Source organism: Phycodurus eques, chromosome 5 (assembly GCF_024500275.1).
Source record: "Phycodurus eques isolate BA_2022a chromosome 5, UOR_Pequ_1.1, whole genome shotgun sequence".
NCBI classification, from domain to species: Eukaryota; Metazoa; Chordata; class Actinopteri; order Syngnathiformes; family Syngnathidae; genus Phycodurus; species Phycodurus eques.
Window position 1 is genome coordinate 23021342 of NC_084529.1, and position 18519 is coordinate 23039860.

The 18519-nt window shown below is 42.5% G+C and overlaps 2 protein-coding genes and 1 non-coding gene across 6 annotated transcripts in view; all 3 read left to right on the top strand.

The window, feature by feature from the left end:
* The first annotated feature begins 173 nt into the window (after positions 1 to 173).
* malt3 (MALT paracaspase 3) lies at positions 174 to 12254 on the top strand. 2 transcript variants are annotated; one of them, XM_061676702.1, is made up of 15 exons: positions 174 to 254; positions 482 to 571; positions 660 to 796; positions 1636 to 1774; positions 1907 to 2082; positions 2258 to 2354; positions 2763 to 2798; positions 2915 to 3118; positions 4574 to 4751; positions 5018 to 5092; positions 5220 to 5347; positions 9939 to 10088; positions 10593 to 10747; positions 11285 to 11401; positions 11489 to 12254. In XM_061676702.1, the coding sequence occupies exons 1-15, from the start codon at positions 248 to 250 to the stop codon at positions 11804 to 11806; spliced, it is 2007 nt and encodes a 668-aa protein (XP_061532686.1). In that variant the 5' UTR covers positions 174 to 247; the 3' UTR covers positions 11807 to 12254. The 2 variants fall into 2 exon arrangements, with proteins under 2 accessions (XP_061532686.1, XP_061532687.1); XM_061676703.1 differs by lacking the exon at positions 482 to 571 and having other exon boundaries at positions 180 to 254.
* A 763-nt stretch (positions 12255 to 13017) lies between these two features.
* Positions 13018 to 13089, top strand: trnah-gug (transfer RNA histidin (anticodon GUG)). The gene has a single exon. It is a non-coding gene; the product is annotated as a tRNA-His (tRNA).
* Positions 13090 to 13629: 540 nt separating this feature from the next.
* LOC133403310 (FERM domain-containing protein 5) overlaps positions 13630 to 18519 on the top strand; it is a 72484-nt gene continuing 67594 nt past the window's right edge. For all 3 annotated transcript variants that reach the window (XM_061678152.1, XM_061678154.1, XM_061678155.1), the window contains exon 1: positions 13630 to 13969. In XM_061678152.1, coding sequence (XP_061534136.1) covers positions 13868 to 13969 — 102 coding nt within the window. In that variant the 5' untranslated portion in view covers positions 13630 to 13867. The remainder of the gene's footprint in view (positions 13970 to 18519) is intronic.

Genomic DNA, 18519 nt, shown 5'->3' on the forward strand with positions numbered 1-18519 from the left:
TACGTTGGCCTATTTGACTGTACAACTACATTTATAATTTCTGCACACAAGTCGCTTAAGCTTAAAACGAACGTTTAACATCGACGGATCCCAGACAAGCGGTTTTATATTCTATTGGCTGCGTTTTTATGTTTATCTTTACGGTATCGTCGTATTCCCGGAAAGAGGGCAGGGTTTAGTTGTAAAGATTTAAGTTATGAAGCCGTGTTAACAGAACCAGTCTCTGGCAGCTACTGGTACAACGCTGATGGCAGGTATGCACCCAATCACCATTCTATTTGCTATTATTTAAAAAAAAAAAAAAAAAAAAAGTGTTTTTTTTTTCGTTTTTAAAAAAAATCTTAACTGGTCGTCTTTGCAGCTAAAACAAAGTGCACGGATTGCTGAACCTTTTGTTCTTTCTTTAAAGTTCATTTCTTGTTTTTCTGCCTTCGATGACAACTTCAAGCGCATTTGACCACACTGACTCATTTTATTACAGTAAATGCCGCATCTAAAGGGAACATATCACCGATAAAAAGAAGGAAATGCGTTGATGAGTGGTTCCATCGCCGTCATATAATGATCGGAGGTGTGTTGTCGCTCTATAATCGGCACCGATGACTTTGCACACGTTGTCCATGCAGATGAATGAGTGACAATTTCTTGCCTTGTTTCAGCCATTGTCATAGAGCGCCAACCTGTCTCTGCGTGTGTACCTGTGAACTACAAGGTGACCCTGAGCGTCCGCGCTGAGGCTGCAGGCGTCCTCAAGTATCAGTGGTTCTCTGATGGTGATGATGGTGATATCAACGAGGTATATATAAATATATGTTACTCTTTTAGTCGTGAATAACAGGTGTTGTAATAATCATTTTTTAACATAATATCTTTTGTGTCCTAAATACCACGGATGAAAACATATCAGGTTATTCTATTTTTTTGTTTTGTTTTTACATTCTATTAAATGTGTGAGGTGTAAATACTCTCTATGCCTTTTTTTAATTTATACCAAAGAGCACCATCGATAAAAGGTGGAAAACATAACAAAGGGTAATTGTCTGCCTTCTAAGGTCGTATCAGAGTTTTAACAGAGGCAGGATGGGCTCTGTGCATAAGGGCATTCCGGAACGGCGCTACAGAGGTGTGAAGTTTGACACTTGAAACTAATATCTCCTGTCATGTGTGTCACTGTCTGACAAATAAATGGTGTCTGAAAAAAAATGACCTCATTTCATAGTCTAATAACATCGCTATTCTCGCTCAAATGTGCCCAAATTTGAACGAGATGTGTAAAATGTTATTTTAGGGTGAAGAAAATAACGGACACTAATTATCAATCCTGTTCTTCAGTGCAGCTAAAATTCCAACAAAATTAAATCAGTATCTGTAATAGCGGTTATAAAATCAGGATCTGTTTGAATAGGTTGTTGGGATTTTGACGAATGCCATTTTTTCTTTTTTTTATTTTTTTTTTACCAAGACATGGAGTCATTCACATATCATACTGTGTGTATGAAATTCTGTCAAATCGTATCGGATCTTGATTGGCAGTGTATCGGGATTCATTTTGCATCTGCCCCAGTGATGAACATGTGAATCCCTACTTCCAGTATCATAATGGATATGTTTTTTTTTTTTTTTTTGTTCTTAAAGGTGTATGGCGGAACTCAGGAAGATCTGCTCATTGATGCCGTTAAAACGCAATGTTATGTGTGCCGGGTGAATGATATCTTTTCCAACTGGGTGTTCAGTGAGTGGGTGAGAGTGAAGGTGCTGGACATCGATGCATCAGGTATGAATGACCACATAATCTATGTTGATCCACAGCATGCTTGATTTCTGTTGTTTTGCACATCATTAGGATTGTCTCATGGGTGTTTTAATAATGCTCTTGTGGGCTTTCTTCTTTACCCAACAATGTCAGGTTTGCCGCTGCAGTGGCAGGGGAAGCCCCACATTGCTATCAACCCAAAACCCCAGACAGTCCAACTAGGTGCCAAATTTACTCTTCGCTGCGCTGCCTTTGGCAACCCTGCTCCACGCTACCAGTGGTACAGAAATGGACATCTACTGTTAAAAAACACTACTGACACGCTGCAGGTAAGGAAGGATGTTTGGCAAGTGCCAATATTAGTTGTTTACACTTAGTCACGCACACCTCGCTAACCTTGTTATTCATTCCGAAAGGTTGGTTAATATGTAGCCTGATGTTTGATGTGTAGTGGAGTGTAATCTCACATGCAGGCCAGTTAATGAGCTATTGTGTTACATGTAGATTGATCATGCTGAAGCCGAACACAAAGGAGCATACTTGTGCTCAGTTTCTAATGTGCTGCAAGAGATATGGAGCGAGCCCGTCGAAGTTCACGTTGGTAAGTCAGACGAAACTTATCATCACCCAAATAGACAATCTTTGCTGTACTATTCTCTGAACTTGCTTAGTTTTCCGTGAAATACTAAAAAGAGACCTTTACTTCACATTCCTGCCATCCAACTGAATTAAAACTCAGCATTTTAGTTTCCATTGTGCTTAAGGTACTTCCCCCATTTCTACGGAATAAAAAGGAAGTTGTTAGAATCTAAATGGTATTATGTCTGATCTGAACAGCACCAATGTAACGTGAAATTGCTAGCATTGTTTCTTCTTTTTACTGTTTTTTTGCGGAATGAAGTGTGCATCACAGATCGATTGCAACACCTTCTGCAATCCTTCTTGACAACATCATATTCACTGTTGTTGAAAGAAATGCTGAGTCACATTTTCTGTTGTTTCCATTTAGTGTCAAATGATCGACTTCCTCTATCAGCAACCAAAGGTACATTTTGGGAGAATTACATTTTCAACCCACAGTGTTGTTATTTTTAAAGGGGAACAATGTATGCTTTTTATTTTTAGAATGAATAAATCTAAATCTATTTTGATCCGTTTCAGCCGTTGACAAAGTTGCCTTACTTATTGGCAACTTGAATTACTCCAACCACCCTGCATTAATGGCTCCCATGATGGATGTACATGAGCTCGCCAACCTCCTGCAGCAGCTGGAATTCCGAGTGGTGTCCTTGCTGGATCTCACCAAGGTGGAGATGCTGGATGCTGTGGATAAGTTTTTTCACCTCCTAGACAAAGGAGTTTATGGTAAGAATCAGTATCCTATTATAACTCAATCAAATCAGTATCTGATTCTGGAACATTTAAGTTGGGGAAGACAACAGTGAAGCCCTGCATATGCACAGTTTGTTATTCACAAATTCGCCTATTCACATTCCCCCCCCCACCCCCAGTGGATCCTATGCTGTTATTCACTGAAAAAGTCAGTTTTTGTGCTCTTTCTGTAACACTCTAAGATGCCACAAGATGGTCCTGACTCATAGGAAAGTAGTAATTGCTGTCAAGGAAGTATGTTAAAGTGATACATCATGACTGAGAGACAAATACATTTATAGAATGCGGAGGAGCAAAGTTTAGCCTGGGTTGTCAGTGGAAGTTACGGAGCATCTTCGCTGCATGTGCATGTACATGCGCATTTCAGATGCATTTTTTACAAAATCAAATAATCCAAGTCATTTTAAGGGTAATGTTGTAAAATGAGTTACTGTAATTATATCTTGTTTTTTTTTTTTTTTTACGAGTGAGAGAAGAATGGAGCGGGAGATCGACAGGCAGATCGGTGCAGTGATGCAGATTCTGCATCGGTCTGTCGTGGTGAAGCTGAGCTAAAAGGCGAAGCTCTCGATTTACTGGTTGATCTACATTCACACCCTCACCTACAGTATGGTCACGAGCTGTGGGTTGTGGCTGAAAGAACAAGATCACAGATACTAGCCGCTGAAATTAGTTTCCTCCGCTGTGCGTCCGGGCTCTCCCTGAAAGGTAGGGTGAGAAGCTCATCTGAGAGGGGCTCATAGTATAGCTGATACACCTCCGCATTGAGAGAAGCCAGATGAGGTGGCTCGGGCATCTAGTTAGGATGCCTCCTGGACGCCTCCCTGGTGAGGTGTTCAGGGCGTGTCCCACTGGGAGGAGGCCCAAGGACACGCTGGAGAGACTATGTTTCCCGGCTGGCGTGGGGACACCTCGGGATCCCCTCGGTAGAGCTGAACAAAGTCCCCGGGGAGAGGGAAGTCTGGGCTGCCCCCTACGACTCGACTCCGGATAAGCAAGAGCGAATGAATGAATGTTTTGGGATTATTTTCATCATAAGCATTTTTGGAGGGCCGTCAGTTACTCACGGCTTTTCGCTATTCGCAGCAGGGCTCGGTCCTTATACCCCGCAAGTAGCAGGGGTTAATGTACCTATATAATAAACAGGCTGTACTGTAATCTGAAACCTAACCCGTTATGGTTAACGTGTGTCTTCGTAGAAATAAGTATTGATCACAGGAAGAAGTACTGCCTATTTATGGTGTTGCATGCCATTCTCATATCAGTTTCAAAACATTACATTTAATGAATTTGGAACGTAGCATTCAGCAGAGATGATTGGCATTTGTTTACCTCAGTCTCACTTTTCTGCATGCTCCAGTCTCTTCATATTAAGCGCATGTTCACAGCGCTGAAATTGAGCAATCTACATTTCATCATCCTTTACAGGGCTTTTCTACTACGCGGGCCATGGGTTTGAGCGTGCTGGGAGAAATTACTTGGTGCCTGTGGATGCTCCACAACCCTACCAAACTGAAAACTGTGTGTGTGTGCAACGGGTCATGCTAAACATGCAGCAACGACAAACGGCGCTGAGTGTTATCCTACTGGATACCTGCCGCAAATGGTAACCTTAGTAGACTGAGTTCTGTTTTTATTAAAAAGTACATTATTTAAATGTGAGCAGGTTGGGATTACATTTCTGGAAGAATTGTTCAACTTTCACAATTTTTTTATTACTATATATTATAAGCATCTGTGGATTGAATATTTGTAGTTTTTCTGTAACAGTTCCTCTGAGGTTGTATTTGTTTCGAGAGTTGCATGATGGACTGTGTATGGCCCAGTGTAGATTCCCCATGCCTGATCTAAACATTGTACTTTTCTTAAAAGGTACAACCAGAAGTCCATACCATCAGCCATCATGCCACTGCAGCCTAAGGGGAATACCGTGTATGGTTATGGCACGTATGTACATTTTTAAGTTGAAATATTTCATCACAAAAAACAACTTACGACGATCTTATTATTATTGGCCAATGTTGTTTTGAGTACTAAAAACATTACGGCACATATTATGAACGCATCCATCCAGGTGTGAAGATGCTGAGGCTTTTGAAGTCCAGGATGGAGGAAAAAGTACAGGAATCTTCACCAAATACTTGAACAAGCACATCCTTCAGGCGGAGAAAGTCACGCATGTCTTAGAGAGGGTGTCGGAGGGTGAGTATGTCAGAGAAAGCAAATGCTCTGAAAAATGACTTTCACATCCACTGTATTTTTTTTTTTTTTTTTGATGCATGGTAAATAGATCTTAAAGGAAACACTTGTTATCTTCCTGGAGCGTCGGCAGGACTAAAGATTCATAATCACCGGTTTCATAATCACCGTCACCTCATTTCATCATCACCGTCACCTCATTTTCGTGCGTTTCCGTTCAAGACCTGTGATTATAACAATTATAAATTAAATTATAAAAATAGTAGGTTAATTGACAACTCGAAATTGCCTGTAGGTGTGAATGTGAGTGCAAATGGTTGTTTGTTCATATGTGCCCTGCCATTGGCTGGCAACCAGTTCAGGGTGTACCCCGCCTCCTGCCCAATGATAGCTGGGATAGGCTCCAGCACGCCCGCGACCCTAGTGAGGAGAAGCGCCTCAGAAAACGGAGAGATGGATTATAAAAATATCAATTATCAGTATCAGGGGTGGCTGTAATGCAGGTCTATGGGGGGCACAAGCAAGTGCAAACTGTAGGCCGGTCGCAAACTCGGATACATTCAGAGGGTTGCATCAGGAAGGGCATCCGACTTAAAACTTTGCCAAAGAAATATGAGTGTTCATCTAAAGAATTCCAGATCGGTCGTGGCCCGGGTTAACAACGTCCGCCACTGGAACCGTTACCCTACAGGGCGCCGGTGGAAATTCAGCTTCTGTGGGTCGAATATGAAGGAGAGGTGGAAAGCGGGTTCTTAGGCAGAAAAGAAGAGCAAAGCACAGAGCCTAGAAATGAATATGGGGACTTGGAATGTTGGGACTATGATAGAAAAAGCTTGGGAGTTGGTTGGCATGATGATAAGGAGAAAGGTTGATATATTGTGTGTCCAGGAGACCAAGTGGAAAGGCAGTAACGCTAGACGTTTAGGAGCAGGGTTCAAATTATTTCACTATGGTGTAGATGGGAAGATAAAGGGAGTTAGGGGTTAGTTTAAAGGAAGAGTAAGCTAAAAATGTCTTGGAGGTGAAAAGAGTGTCACATCGAGTGATGAGGCTGAAACTTGAAATTGAGGGTATTATGTATAATGTGATTAGTGGCTATGCTCCACAAGTAGGATGTGACGTAGAGGTGAAAGAGAAATTCTGTCAGGAGCAAGTCAATGTAGTTCTGAATATCCAAGACAGATAGACTAGATAGAGTCGTGATTGGTGCAGATTGTAATGGACATGTTGGTGAAGGAAACAGGGGTGATGAAGAAGTGCTGGAAAGTTTGGCATCCAGGAAAGGAACTTGGAGGGACAGATGGTGGTAGACTGCAAAAATGATGGAAATGGCTGTAGTGAACACTTTCTTCCAGAAGAGGCAGGAACATAGGGTGACCTACAAGAGCAGAGGTAGACGTGTGCAGGTGGATTACATCTTGTGCAGATGATGTAATCTGAAGGAAGTTACTGACTCTAAGGTAGTGGTAAGAGAGAGTGTGGCTAGACAGCATAGGATGGTGGTGAGTAAGATGACTCTGGTGGTGGGGAGTAGACAAAGGCAGAGCAGAGAACCATGTGGTGGAAGCTGAGAAAGGAAGAGTGTTGTGCTTCTTTTCGAGAAGAGGTGAGACAGGCCCTCGGTAGACAGGAGGAGAAGATTGGACCACGACAGCCAATGTGATCGCAAGACAGGCAGGAGAGTACTTGGTGTATCTTCTGGTAGAAAAGGGGAGAAGGAGACTTGGTGGTGGAACATCAAAGTACAGGAAACCATACAAGGAAAGAGGTTAGCTAAAAAGAAGTGGGACACTGATAGGACTGAGGAGACGAGAAAGGAATACATGGAGGCACGACGTAAGGCGAAGGTAGAGGTGACAAAGGCCAAACGAGGCATATGATGACATGAATGCCAAGTTGGACACTAAATAAGGATAAAAAGATCTATACATGTTGGCCAGACAGAGGGATAGAGATGGGAAGGATTGCAGCAGGTTAGGGTGATCAAGGATAGAGATGGAAATGTGTGCCAGTAGTGTGCTGGATAGATCCGAAGAATACTTTGAGGAGTTGTTGAATGAGGAAAGTCAGAGAAAGAGAGCAGAAGAGGCAAGTGTGGTGGACCAGGAAGTAGCAATGATTAGTAAGGGGGGAAGTTAGAAAGGCATTAAAGAGGATGAAACATGGAAAGTCAGTTAGTCATGATGACATACCTGTGGAGGTATGGAAGCATCTAGGAGAGGTGGCTGTGGAGTTTTTGACCAGGTTGTTCAACAGAATTCTAGCGGGTGAGAAGATGCCTGAGGAATGGAGGAAAAGTGTGCTGGTGCCCAGTTTTAAGACAGTGGTGAGGCCAGCCATGATATACGCATTAGAGACAGTGGCACTGAAGAGATAACAGGAAGAAGAGCTGGAGGTGTTAGAAATAAAGATGTTGAGGTTCTCTCTTGGGGTGACCAGGTAGGATACGATTAGAAATGAGCTCATCAGAGGGACGGCCAAGGGTAGATGTTTTGGAGAGAAAGTGAGAGAGAGAAGACTTCAATGGTTTGGACACGTCCTGAGGAGAGTGAGTATATTGGATGGTGAGGATGGAGCTGCCAGGCAAGAGAGCTCGAGGAAGACCAAAGAGAAGGTAGATAGCTATAGTGAGGGAAGACATGAGGGAAGTTGCTGTTAGAGAGGAGGATGCAGGAGACAGGCTTACATGGAAAAGGATGACACGCTGTGGCGACCCCTCACGGGACAAGCCAAAGGGAAAAGAAGAAGTATCAGGGGTGGCTGTGGCTCAGTTGGTTGCATGGCAGCAGCCTTCCATTAGTGTATGAATGTGGTAACATAATTTTTGAAAGTACCTATTATATGCGACCTCATTCTCTGGAAATTCACTCTGTCGGCTCGAGAAGAAGCAAGAAACCTGAGCGCTATAGACCACAAGACAGCTGCTCTGCCTTTTGGACCCCTCCCCTTTGCTCCCGCTCTCGGGTTCACTTGCAAATCAGCTGTGACTGGACAGGGCACCCTGCTGACACCAGGCTGTGCTTAATGTGTGGTTTTTTAACTATTTCGCCACAGCTTATAAACATGTTTAAAATACTTTAAATCAAAATAATGATCATAAATGAGAAAATACTATTATTTGGTTTGTGCCTATCATGACCAGACTGATTATATTAATGAGAGCATAAAGGCAGCCTAAGAAAAAAATATTACTCTTACTCTTTAAAACCTGCTTGCTTGTATTGCTTCATGATTTTATTTCTTCTGCCATAGAGTATTTTTATTTTATTTTTTGACAAGTCTCAAATGAAAAATTTGCTGTAGGTGTGTAAGACTATAATGAGGAAGTAATGTTTTTTTATGTTAAGTTCTTTCCAGTAAGAGTTCTGTTTTCCATCCATCCATCCATCCATCCAGTTTCCGAGCCGCTTATCCTCACTAGGGTCGCGGGCGTGCTGGAGCCTATCCCAGCTGTCATCGGGCAGGAGGCGGGGTACACCCTGAACTGGTTGCCAGCCAATCGCAGGGCACATACAAACAGACAACCATTCGCACTCACAGTCACGCCTACGGGCAATTTAGAGTCTCCAATTCATGCATGTTTTTGGGATGTGGGAGGAAACCGGAGTGCCCGGAGAAAACCCACGCAGACACGGGGAGAACATGCAAACTCCACACAGGCGGGGCCGGGGATTGAACCCGGGTCCTCAGAACTGTGAGGCTGACGCTCTAAGCAGTCGTCCACCGTGCCGCCGACCGGAATCCAAAGCTAACGATTTACTGTAAGCCTAACACGACACTGACCAACTGAGCCATGATTTGACTCCTGACTTAAATTAGTGTTATTGCTGTTCTATGCTATTCCAACTCATGAAGGTTTCCGTCGTACACATTTCATATTGTCAAACAAATCACAAAGAAAGCACAATTCCTTTATTGCTTGTTCCATGATCTGGGCTGAAGGAAGAGATGAATCGTAACTTTGCGAGATCACTACTGTGGCCAACACATTCAACCGATCACATATGATCAGTTGGTAGTTGCAAACTTTTCTGCCTACACTGTACTGGGGATGGATATTTAACTGAGTTTCTTTGAACAAGAATCTGGAAAATGAACGATCAGTCAATTGATTGTCATTTTTTCAATATAATTTCTAATAGGATGGAAAAATTGCTCTTGGAATGGTCTGGCCTCCTGGACTGAACAGAATAATGCCACTGGATGCAGTTCTTCCTACAGTTAACACATTAGCATAGCATGTTGTTCTTTCATCCGTAAACTAGTTGAAACTGAATCAGCATTGCCTCTGTTGGTTGCAGGCAAGTAGTTTATGCTACATTTCCTCAATTGCTTAAAGATGCTACTAATCAACAATCATTTACACATAATCGAGTCAAAAAAATTCATTAATTAATTGTTAACCTCATCGTTACTCTTCATGACAATTGACACCGAGTCAAACTTGAAATCAGACCTGATTCAAAAGAGTGTTAAACTTGAAACAGGTTTGGACCAATTTTCAGATTATGTGAAGACTTTCTCAGAAATCTGGGTTAAAAATAAACCCTATGAATTGTGAACATACTGACCCTGTTTCCCCTCTTCATATCAGATTTAGGCAAAGACCCTATGATCACAGGCAAGCAGGCTGTGGAAATTAAACACACCCTAAAGGAACCTCGGTCGCTTGCAGATCCAGTTCAGACCGCTGGCCACACAAGGGAGCTCCACCTGAGAGATTTTTGCTGGCGACAAGCAAATGGTGCGTCACATAATGTTTGTATCTTTCATTTAAAAAATATATGATCACCATCCTTGATTCAATTTCACCTTGAGTCAGAGCGATAACTTTGTTGCTCACACCTCCTACGCTACAGCATGTGATATCCTATTTAAAAACATTCAGAAAATACTTCCCCATAAAGACATTTTGAACTGGTTCCCTTTTGTGTGGTGCTCATATCTATTATGTGAATGAAAGCTGTTTGTGACATCTCATATCTTCTGCAAATATACTTGACCCTTAAGGTAATTTTAATATCATAGGCTTATCCTTTGTTAATGTCTTTATGTCTCAAAAGTGTTCTCTGTCAATTGACTGTCTGTTGTCGTACGAGAGCGGCTCCAATTACCGGAGACAAATTCCTTGTGTGTTTTTTGGACATACTTGGCAAATAAAGATGATTCTGATTCTGAGTCTGATTACCTACAGTACTAAATACTGCTTTATTAAAAATATATTACCAGTATGTTTTTATGTTTTCAGAGCTACCAAAGAAGAAGCGGCTAATGTTCCTTTGTGGAGTAGAAGTGGAAGTCAGCTTCTCCGCATTGTTCTCGAATGTCATGGTGACTTTTGGCGTTATAAAGACCACAGGCCCAAAAACGGACAACTGCACCATCACTCTGAGTAGCATGCCTGTAAATATTGTTCACACACACAAACACACCCCCCACCCCGCCCTAATACGCTACTATGAACATCCTGCTAAATCGCCTCTAAAACCACGACTACTAAGTCACTTTCAGATTTTTAAAAAGAAACTTACAGGAAACAAACTAAGTAATAAAAAAACCAAAAGAAAATCATCTTTCATTTTTAGCCAATTATTCATGGTGTGACGCCAAGCCTTATCAGCATTATAAATTCCACATTGCTCACAGAAGTTGTCAAGTTCCCATGAGAAAACAGAAAAATGACCACTCACCCACGTTTCACAAGTCTGAGAAAGTCATGCCCATATATAGACATCCACTTTCCGCCTCACCAAAACCACATAAACGCAAAGGAGGAAGAGGAAATTTCATTGCACTTGGCTCAGTGTGAGAAAAGCTTTCATGGGCTCTACTGACATCTAGTGGCTGATTAAGCTTAATATTTGGGAACTGCGTTTTTTAAATAATATGCTACTGAGAAATTAATCTTCATATTAATTAATCATCTTCCAACTTTCTAAGCCAATGGAAGACATATTCTCTGGACCCGGAAGGTTTGAAGAGATGGACTCCATACTATTCGGCAAAGCGGATAACCCAGACTGTAGTCTGCGATTGTGTGGTCTTCAAAAGCTTAAAGTATGTGTGCCCCCGTCAGTGTGACACAATTCAAGCAAAAAGAGGATAAAAACACATTGTTATACTGTTTTGCTCGCCCTTTATTAGGAATCACTGGTCATCAGGATGGATCTACACTATACTCACGTGGAGAGCAAGCTGCGCCTCACAGAAAGCCAACAGGTGGACATTGGAAAACCTTTGGTGGCATCCTGCAAATTGTACAAAACAATTCAAAGCACATCGCGCAGGAAACAAGACGCTGCTTCCGCCCAGAGTATGGGCAACATTCCACCGCGGAATCAGACTCAGGCTGGTACACGTCAGCCTTTTACCAGGAAGGCCGAGTGTGCTCAAGTGGCGCCCCTGAGGTGCAATGAACCAGAGGAGAATGATGAGAATGAGCTACAAGACTTCAGATCTTAGACTTGTTCATCTTATTTGAGGACTTTGTCATTTAAGATGATGAATGAATGAGGTGTTTGTGTCGTATCGGTGGTGTCGGGTGAAAACCTCTTATGTCCATCCATCCATCCATTTTCTGAGCCGCTTCTCCTCACTAGGGTCGCGGGCGTGCTGGAGCCTATCCCAGCTATCTTCGGGCGAGAGGCAGGGTACACCCTGAACTGGTCGCCAGCCAATCAAAGGGCACATATAAACAAACGACCATTCGCACTCACACTTAAGGGCAATTTAGAGTCTTCAATCAACCTACCACGCATGTTTTTGGGACGTGGGAGGAAACCGGAGTGCCCGGAGAAAACCCACACAGGCACGGGGAGAACATGCAAACTCCACACAGGCGGGGCCGGGGATTGAACCCGGGTCCTCAGAACTGTGAGCTTGATGTGCTAACCAGTCTTCCGCCATGCCACCGGTCACATTTATTAAAAAAAAAAAAAAAAAAAAAAAAAAAAAAAAAATATATATATATATATATATATATATATATATATATATATAAAAAAAAAAAAAAAAAAAAAAAAAATATATATATATATATATATATATATATATAGATAGATAGATAGATAGATAGATAGATAGATATAAAATGGCTCAACAAACCATTTTTTGGGTTCCTGATATGTGATGGTTTTGGAGATGTGAGGATTCCGCGCGATGCCAGCAACACATCATTAGCTTTCAATCATCCAACAGTGAAAAACAATGTCTATCCTTGCTAAGTAATGGTTTAATCTCAAAGCGACTGTTGTTTATTGATTATATCCGCAGCCGGGCACCCACTGCTGCCTATATATATATATATATATAAAATAAAAACTATTATTTATCCAGCTATTTTGTTGTAAAAATGTGTTCGGGTTAACATTACAGCACGACAGGATTGTAATGTGCTCTGCTCATACACGTTAATTGAGCATAAATAATTCTTGGCATTCCTACCAGTGATGTAGGCTAGTAAGCAGTCAGGCTAAATAGCAACTAAGTCACGTTAGTGTGGTTGTAATGTTTGATCTTACCGAGCTAAATTGCGAACTTAGCATAACTAGCCCTTTATGGCAACACCGCTAGTGGTATAAGTGCATGCCGCTACTTTTAAGGACAGAGCTACCGAAATAGTTTTGAGAATATAGACCTTCGGGTGGCCTCGAACGCCCAGTCCCGGTTAGCTCGCCGTGATCGTATAGTGGTTAGTACTCTGCGTTGTGGCCGCAGCAACCCCGGTTCGAATCCGGGTCACGGCAGATTGGGTATCTTTTAATTTTAGCCCTCGTAGTCCATACTTTTGTTCTTTATTGAGTGGAGAATAACTTTATTGACACGTGCCCTAGCGTTACGTGGCCGTTTTTGTGTAAAAACAAAAACAAAAAAGAAAAAGAAATTAACTGTTTTTATACTGCAGTGACGAGGTCTCTCCTGCAGGGGGCAGTGTAATACATCCAATTAAATTCTGGAGTGTATAAAAAAGGTAAAAACCACTTACATCGACATTATAAGCTGAAATCCAACCTGCCATGTTTTAACAAAATCAATTAGCATGAGAAATCAGTGTTTTAAATTTGGTCTCTTATGCAGCTAGGGACGATAACAGTACCGATAAATGAGCACACTTTCGGTGAGACTGAGAATAAGAGGGAAGCGGGGACAAAATGTGAACAAAGTGGGGGAGAAAACGCTTCGGCCTCCGGTTGGTTCACTTTGACGTCAGATTTCATTGGGACCCGCCCGCCAGCTCAAGTGGCAATAGTGAATGGAGGGGCGGGTGAGAGTAATCCGACATCAGACAACAGCAGAGCGTCACTACGTGTGGATGCGGGCATCGTGGGATTGTTCCTACTTTATCTCCGCACGACAGAGTGTCAGCAACGACAACCTGACAGGACCGCGATGCTGCACGACTCCGCGCCTCGACGTGCGGCTTCGGGCCGTTTAGGGGACCCGGGAGTGCGGTCGTTGTGACGTTCACTCGCACGCCGCTGTTTGTGCTGACTTTATTGTGCCCGGTCCAGACGCGCAGCGAAGATGTTGAGCCGATTCGTGAGCGGCAGCGTCAGGAATCTCGAGCGGGAATACAGCTGCACCGTCCGGCTGCTGGACGACTCGGAATATACGTGCAGCATTCAGGTGAGTCACCTGTCGGCCCGTTGTGCGATTGTGGTCGCGCTGCCTCGCGTGACTCCTCTGCTGCTCTCCGGCGAGAAGCTGACCCCGAGTGCGCGCTCGGTTTTGCCATTTCAGACAACCGAACGCTAATTTAGGGTGATGCATTTACCCCTGGTGGCCCACTATTGTCAAAACACATCAGCTGCAGGCCACATTTGCTGTCAGTGGTCTGAGATGGTCTAGAAAAAAAAAAAGAAGGTAGTCATTGTCGCTTTATAGTGTCTTGTCACTGGTTTTGTACCATTGACACTTGACTTAAACCTCTTTGACCGTTCATCTGAGTCCAACAACACGCCTTATGGCTTATGTTAGTGTAGGCTTTTATAATAGCAATAATGGCATTTGACTGGAACTGTAAAATCCCCGATGAGGTGCATTATTGTAGAATACAGCATACCCTGAGGGACTCCTACTGTAGAGCTATTTCTCACATTGCAGTACCCTCTACGTCTGTACCTTAGACACATTAAAGTTCTTCTCAATTGCCCAGACGCATTTCTTCAAACCATCCATCGTTTTCTCAAAACTGTAAACGGAAAACCCAATTTTCAAGCTACGTGAAGCAAAACCTCAGACTCAGTGCTCAAATCCAAACATATGTTGTCATATCAGATCCCGAGTCCATCAAAATGAAAAACACCGCTCAACAGTCATTACACACGACAGAGAATAGCACTTGTAAAATATATACCATATATAAATAAATGTACTAGGCCGTCAAGTATAATGAAAAATGCATCTATTGACAGTTGAAACACCTTTTTTTTTGTGTACAGCACTGTATGGTCATACTGTAAACATGTGGACAGTTCATGTACTTAGGTTAGGCTGCACTTGCTGCATTCTTGTTTTCCTCACTGTTAAACCGAGGACAAGAATGGTCTACAGCCATTGCTCATATTTCATTTGAAATACGCAATTAGTTTCGTTTTTTTTCCCTCCTCTCTCCTCTTCCTCCTCAACTACCTCTTAACTCTTCTTGTTTCCATTCCATATTGAAACTTCAACAACCAATGCTCCCTGAACTTGCTTATATTGTTTTCTTCACATCATTAGCCGCAAGTGTGATCAGTTTTGAGTTGCTGTGTTTATGCTGAGACACCTGAGCTATTACTGAGTTTAACTTTTGCCACATGTGCTTACCATTATGCAACACAAGTACATCAGATTGTAAATTGTGTTTTAGTGAGTGAAAATATGTTTGCAACTTGTGTTTGAGTCTAACTTACAATCTCTTCCTTATCTCTTTTTGGACCAGTGAAATGCCCAATGGGGTACATTACTGTAGAATGTACCCTGAGGGACTCCTACTGTTGACCTAATTCTGACAGAGTAATAGCCTATTTTTGTACCCCTGACTCTTACTTTCATATGTGTTTTGCCCATTGTACTGACAGTTACACTTGATAGTGTACTTTTTTTCATTCTTATACTCTACCATACCACCAGCACATTTAGGGCTACAACAGCTAATAGAAAATAGTCTACACTAATTTAGACAGCAGTAAAGAGAAAAGGAGAACTGTTGGGAACATCTTTTTGTAGCTACTGTCCATCCACTGCAAGCTTTGCTGATGCTACACTTGTTCATGCTTGCATCCTCCCAAGCAGGTGAAAAAGAACTGTCACGTCAATTGCAAAACAATGTCTTCCTCTGAGTGGATGCGGCACAGTTAAGGATTAAAAGGTGTGAAAAGACATCCCCAGAGACTTTGCTGACTCGACACATTAAAGCCTTACCAAGGCAACATTAACCTGCCTTGAAGAACAATCAAACATCCTACTTTGATATCCCTTGTCATCAACAGGCTTGCACTCCTCCTTTTGTCCCATGAGAAGGTGTGAAATAGATACTATAAAATGGTGACTGGGTGTCAGTGTTGTAAGCAGACCTGCGTTTGTGCACTGAGTCGAGCCAGAGACAGACAGTGAGGCCAGCAGGTGTCCTGTTTGCAGCAGAGCCGCGTGGTCTGGCAGGCTGACGTCAACATAAAAACAAACAGATAAAGAAGGAGGGGAGAGGAGGGAAAGAGGAGAAAGCTCTGCTAGGGGTGTTGAGATCTATCTTCCTGCCAAAGCAGGCGCTAAGTAAAGGGTTGTGTTCAAAACTAAAGTTTTCCACCAATGTTAATATCTCAAGATGCGCTATTGCCAAGTGAAAGCCTCTTCACTTATGTCTTCCACTTCTTTTCAACTCCAGTATTCAATTCTTCACTTCACCAGGGCTCTAAACTAACTTTCTTCACTGGTTGCACTGGTGCGCCCAACGTTTTGTGCCTTTTTGGGTTGCACCAGCGCCAAAGTTAGGTGCACCCCGTCTCTAGCCCAGAGTCAGCTGGGATAGGCTCCAGCTTATCCGGCCCTACTGAATCCAAGTACTATAGAATATGGATGGACGGCTGTAACTTGCAGTGGTGTAGAACAGAAATGGATTGTTCAGTTGTACCTAATGTTGTAGCCAAAAATAAAGTGATTTCCGTTAATCTCATACCAATTCTACTGTATAGACGCTTTTATACAGTAAAGACAGACAGACAGAGAAGAATTAGGTGCTGTATGAGTTTTCGCTGTCCGTATTGTTCAAGCTATTAGGACGCCATCTGATGGAAACATTTCGTTGTAACTGCGCCATAGAATGACAGTAAAGGTTTTCTATTGATGTTCAATCATTATGTACAGCACTTTATTACAGCTACGTTTTTTTTTTGTTTTTTTTTAAAGTGCTCTCTAAACAACGTTGAGTTGAGTGTTTCAAAGATTAAGCCGTACAAGAGTAAGTACACTATGAAACTGCGAATGGATCATTCAAGCAGATAAGGATCCTTTAATCGTTTCACCGATACTTGGAAAACTAGCAATTCTAAAGGTAATACGTCATTCACTGTTCGTCTATGTAATTCCAGCAGACAGCGAGTGCACTTTGAGGAGTTTGACGCAGTCATTGTTATTGCGATGCATTCGACTGGCGACCGGAAGTTAGCACACCACCGTACTACAAACACGGAAGTGGTGCCTGCATGAGTCCATTGCTGTGTCGGAGCCCAACAGAAGCGCCGGTGTTTCTTTGCCGATGCTTTGTACACATCCGGTTAAATGGGATGCGGTGACAATTTTCAGGCAGTGTGAAAGGGACTTGTGCTTTTTTCCCCCACATAATCTAACAGTTGGTTATAGAACTTTCAGCTACGGGCTAAATGGAATGTCATGGGCTATTGTCAATGTAGCCTGGCTTCATGCAAAATCAAGCACTAAAGAAAGGAGTAAAGGGCAGTTGCAGCTCCAAAGCAAACTGAATTGTCGTGTAGATATGGGCATAATCGCTTGATCATCGTCAATTATTTCGATTGTGTGCAATTTGTGGATTTTCCGACTTTCTTGAAGAAACTGAGGTAACATATAATGCTTTACATGGCTGCAACCTGCAGAGGTGCTGTCGATTCACTTCATCTAATTTTTGGCCCGAAGAAGAGTCTAATGATGTCAGCAAAGACCAACATCCACGCAGGATCTCCCAACTCCTCTGGGCAACATTGCTGTGCTGAACACAAATACTGGCATCCAAGCAGGTGTTCAAATTATTCAAAGAGAGATTTTCTTGTTGTTCGAAATTATATCTAGCACTCACAATAGGCTATATGTACAGAGAGACTAGTGCACCCTAAAATCAAACAATTCACCTGTTCATTTATTGTTATTGTTTATTCAAATGTCCATCCATCCTATTATTAGTCACTTGTGAACCTCTCTTCCAAACATTATGAACACACCCCAAAGTGTCCTTCCAAGTTACTGTTGTAACTGTCATCACTTGGAGGGAGGTGAGCTAGACTAGAGAGTGTTAAAAAGAAGAAGAAGAAAAAAGGACATAACTAGGTCACAAACTTTCTCTTTTGCACTGTCTGATCATGTTTCCAGTGTGCTGCAATTTGACTATTCCTGTTATATCATACAGCAGCACCACATTCAAATGCATACTCTCAATGATCTGATGCCCCACATTCTGAATTGTTCCTGCCTTTGATTCACATTCATCTCCGCTGTGGGACCAGGGATCACCTTGTAAACATCACCGTCTTCCAAAATAAAGGCACACAGTGCACCAAATGAAGGCATCAGAAGTCACATCATTTCAAAGAAGAATCAGGCATTGTGCAAGAATTTAATTTAGCTTTAATGGATAATGGCTCTCATGATTCTCCTAGCCCTTTATTTGCATCTGTCATCTACAGGTTGACGGATGAGCCCAAAAACCTTCTTTTTGACCTTAGGCTTCTTCTGCTCTGATTTTAACGTAGTGCGACAGTAGGGAGTCTGGCTGAGACTTTTTGTCAGGTCATGAATATATGAAAATGACATTTAGATGGCAGCACGGTGAGCGACTGGTTAGAGCGTCTGCCTCACAGTTCTGAGGACCGGGGTTCAATCCCCGGCCCCGCCTGTGTGGAGTTTGCATGTTCTCCCCGTGCCTGCGTGGGTTTTCTCCGGGCACTCCGGTTTCCTCCCACATCCCA

Bases quoted from the DNA above. Each gene is read 5' to 3' on its own strand.
- malt3 (XM_061676702.1), top strand. The intron at 1,775-1,906 runs GTATGAATGACC...CAACAATGTCAG, and splicing joins GCTGGACATCGATGCATCAG to GTTTGCCGCTGCAGTGGCAG. The intron at 2,355-2,762 runs GTAAGTCAGACG...GTTTCCATTTAG, and splicing joins GCCCGTCGAAGTTCACGTTG to TGTCAAATGATCGACTTCCT.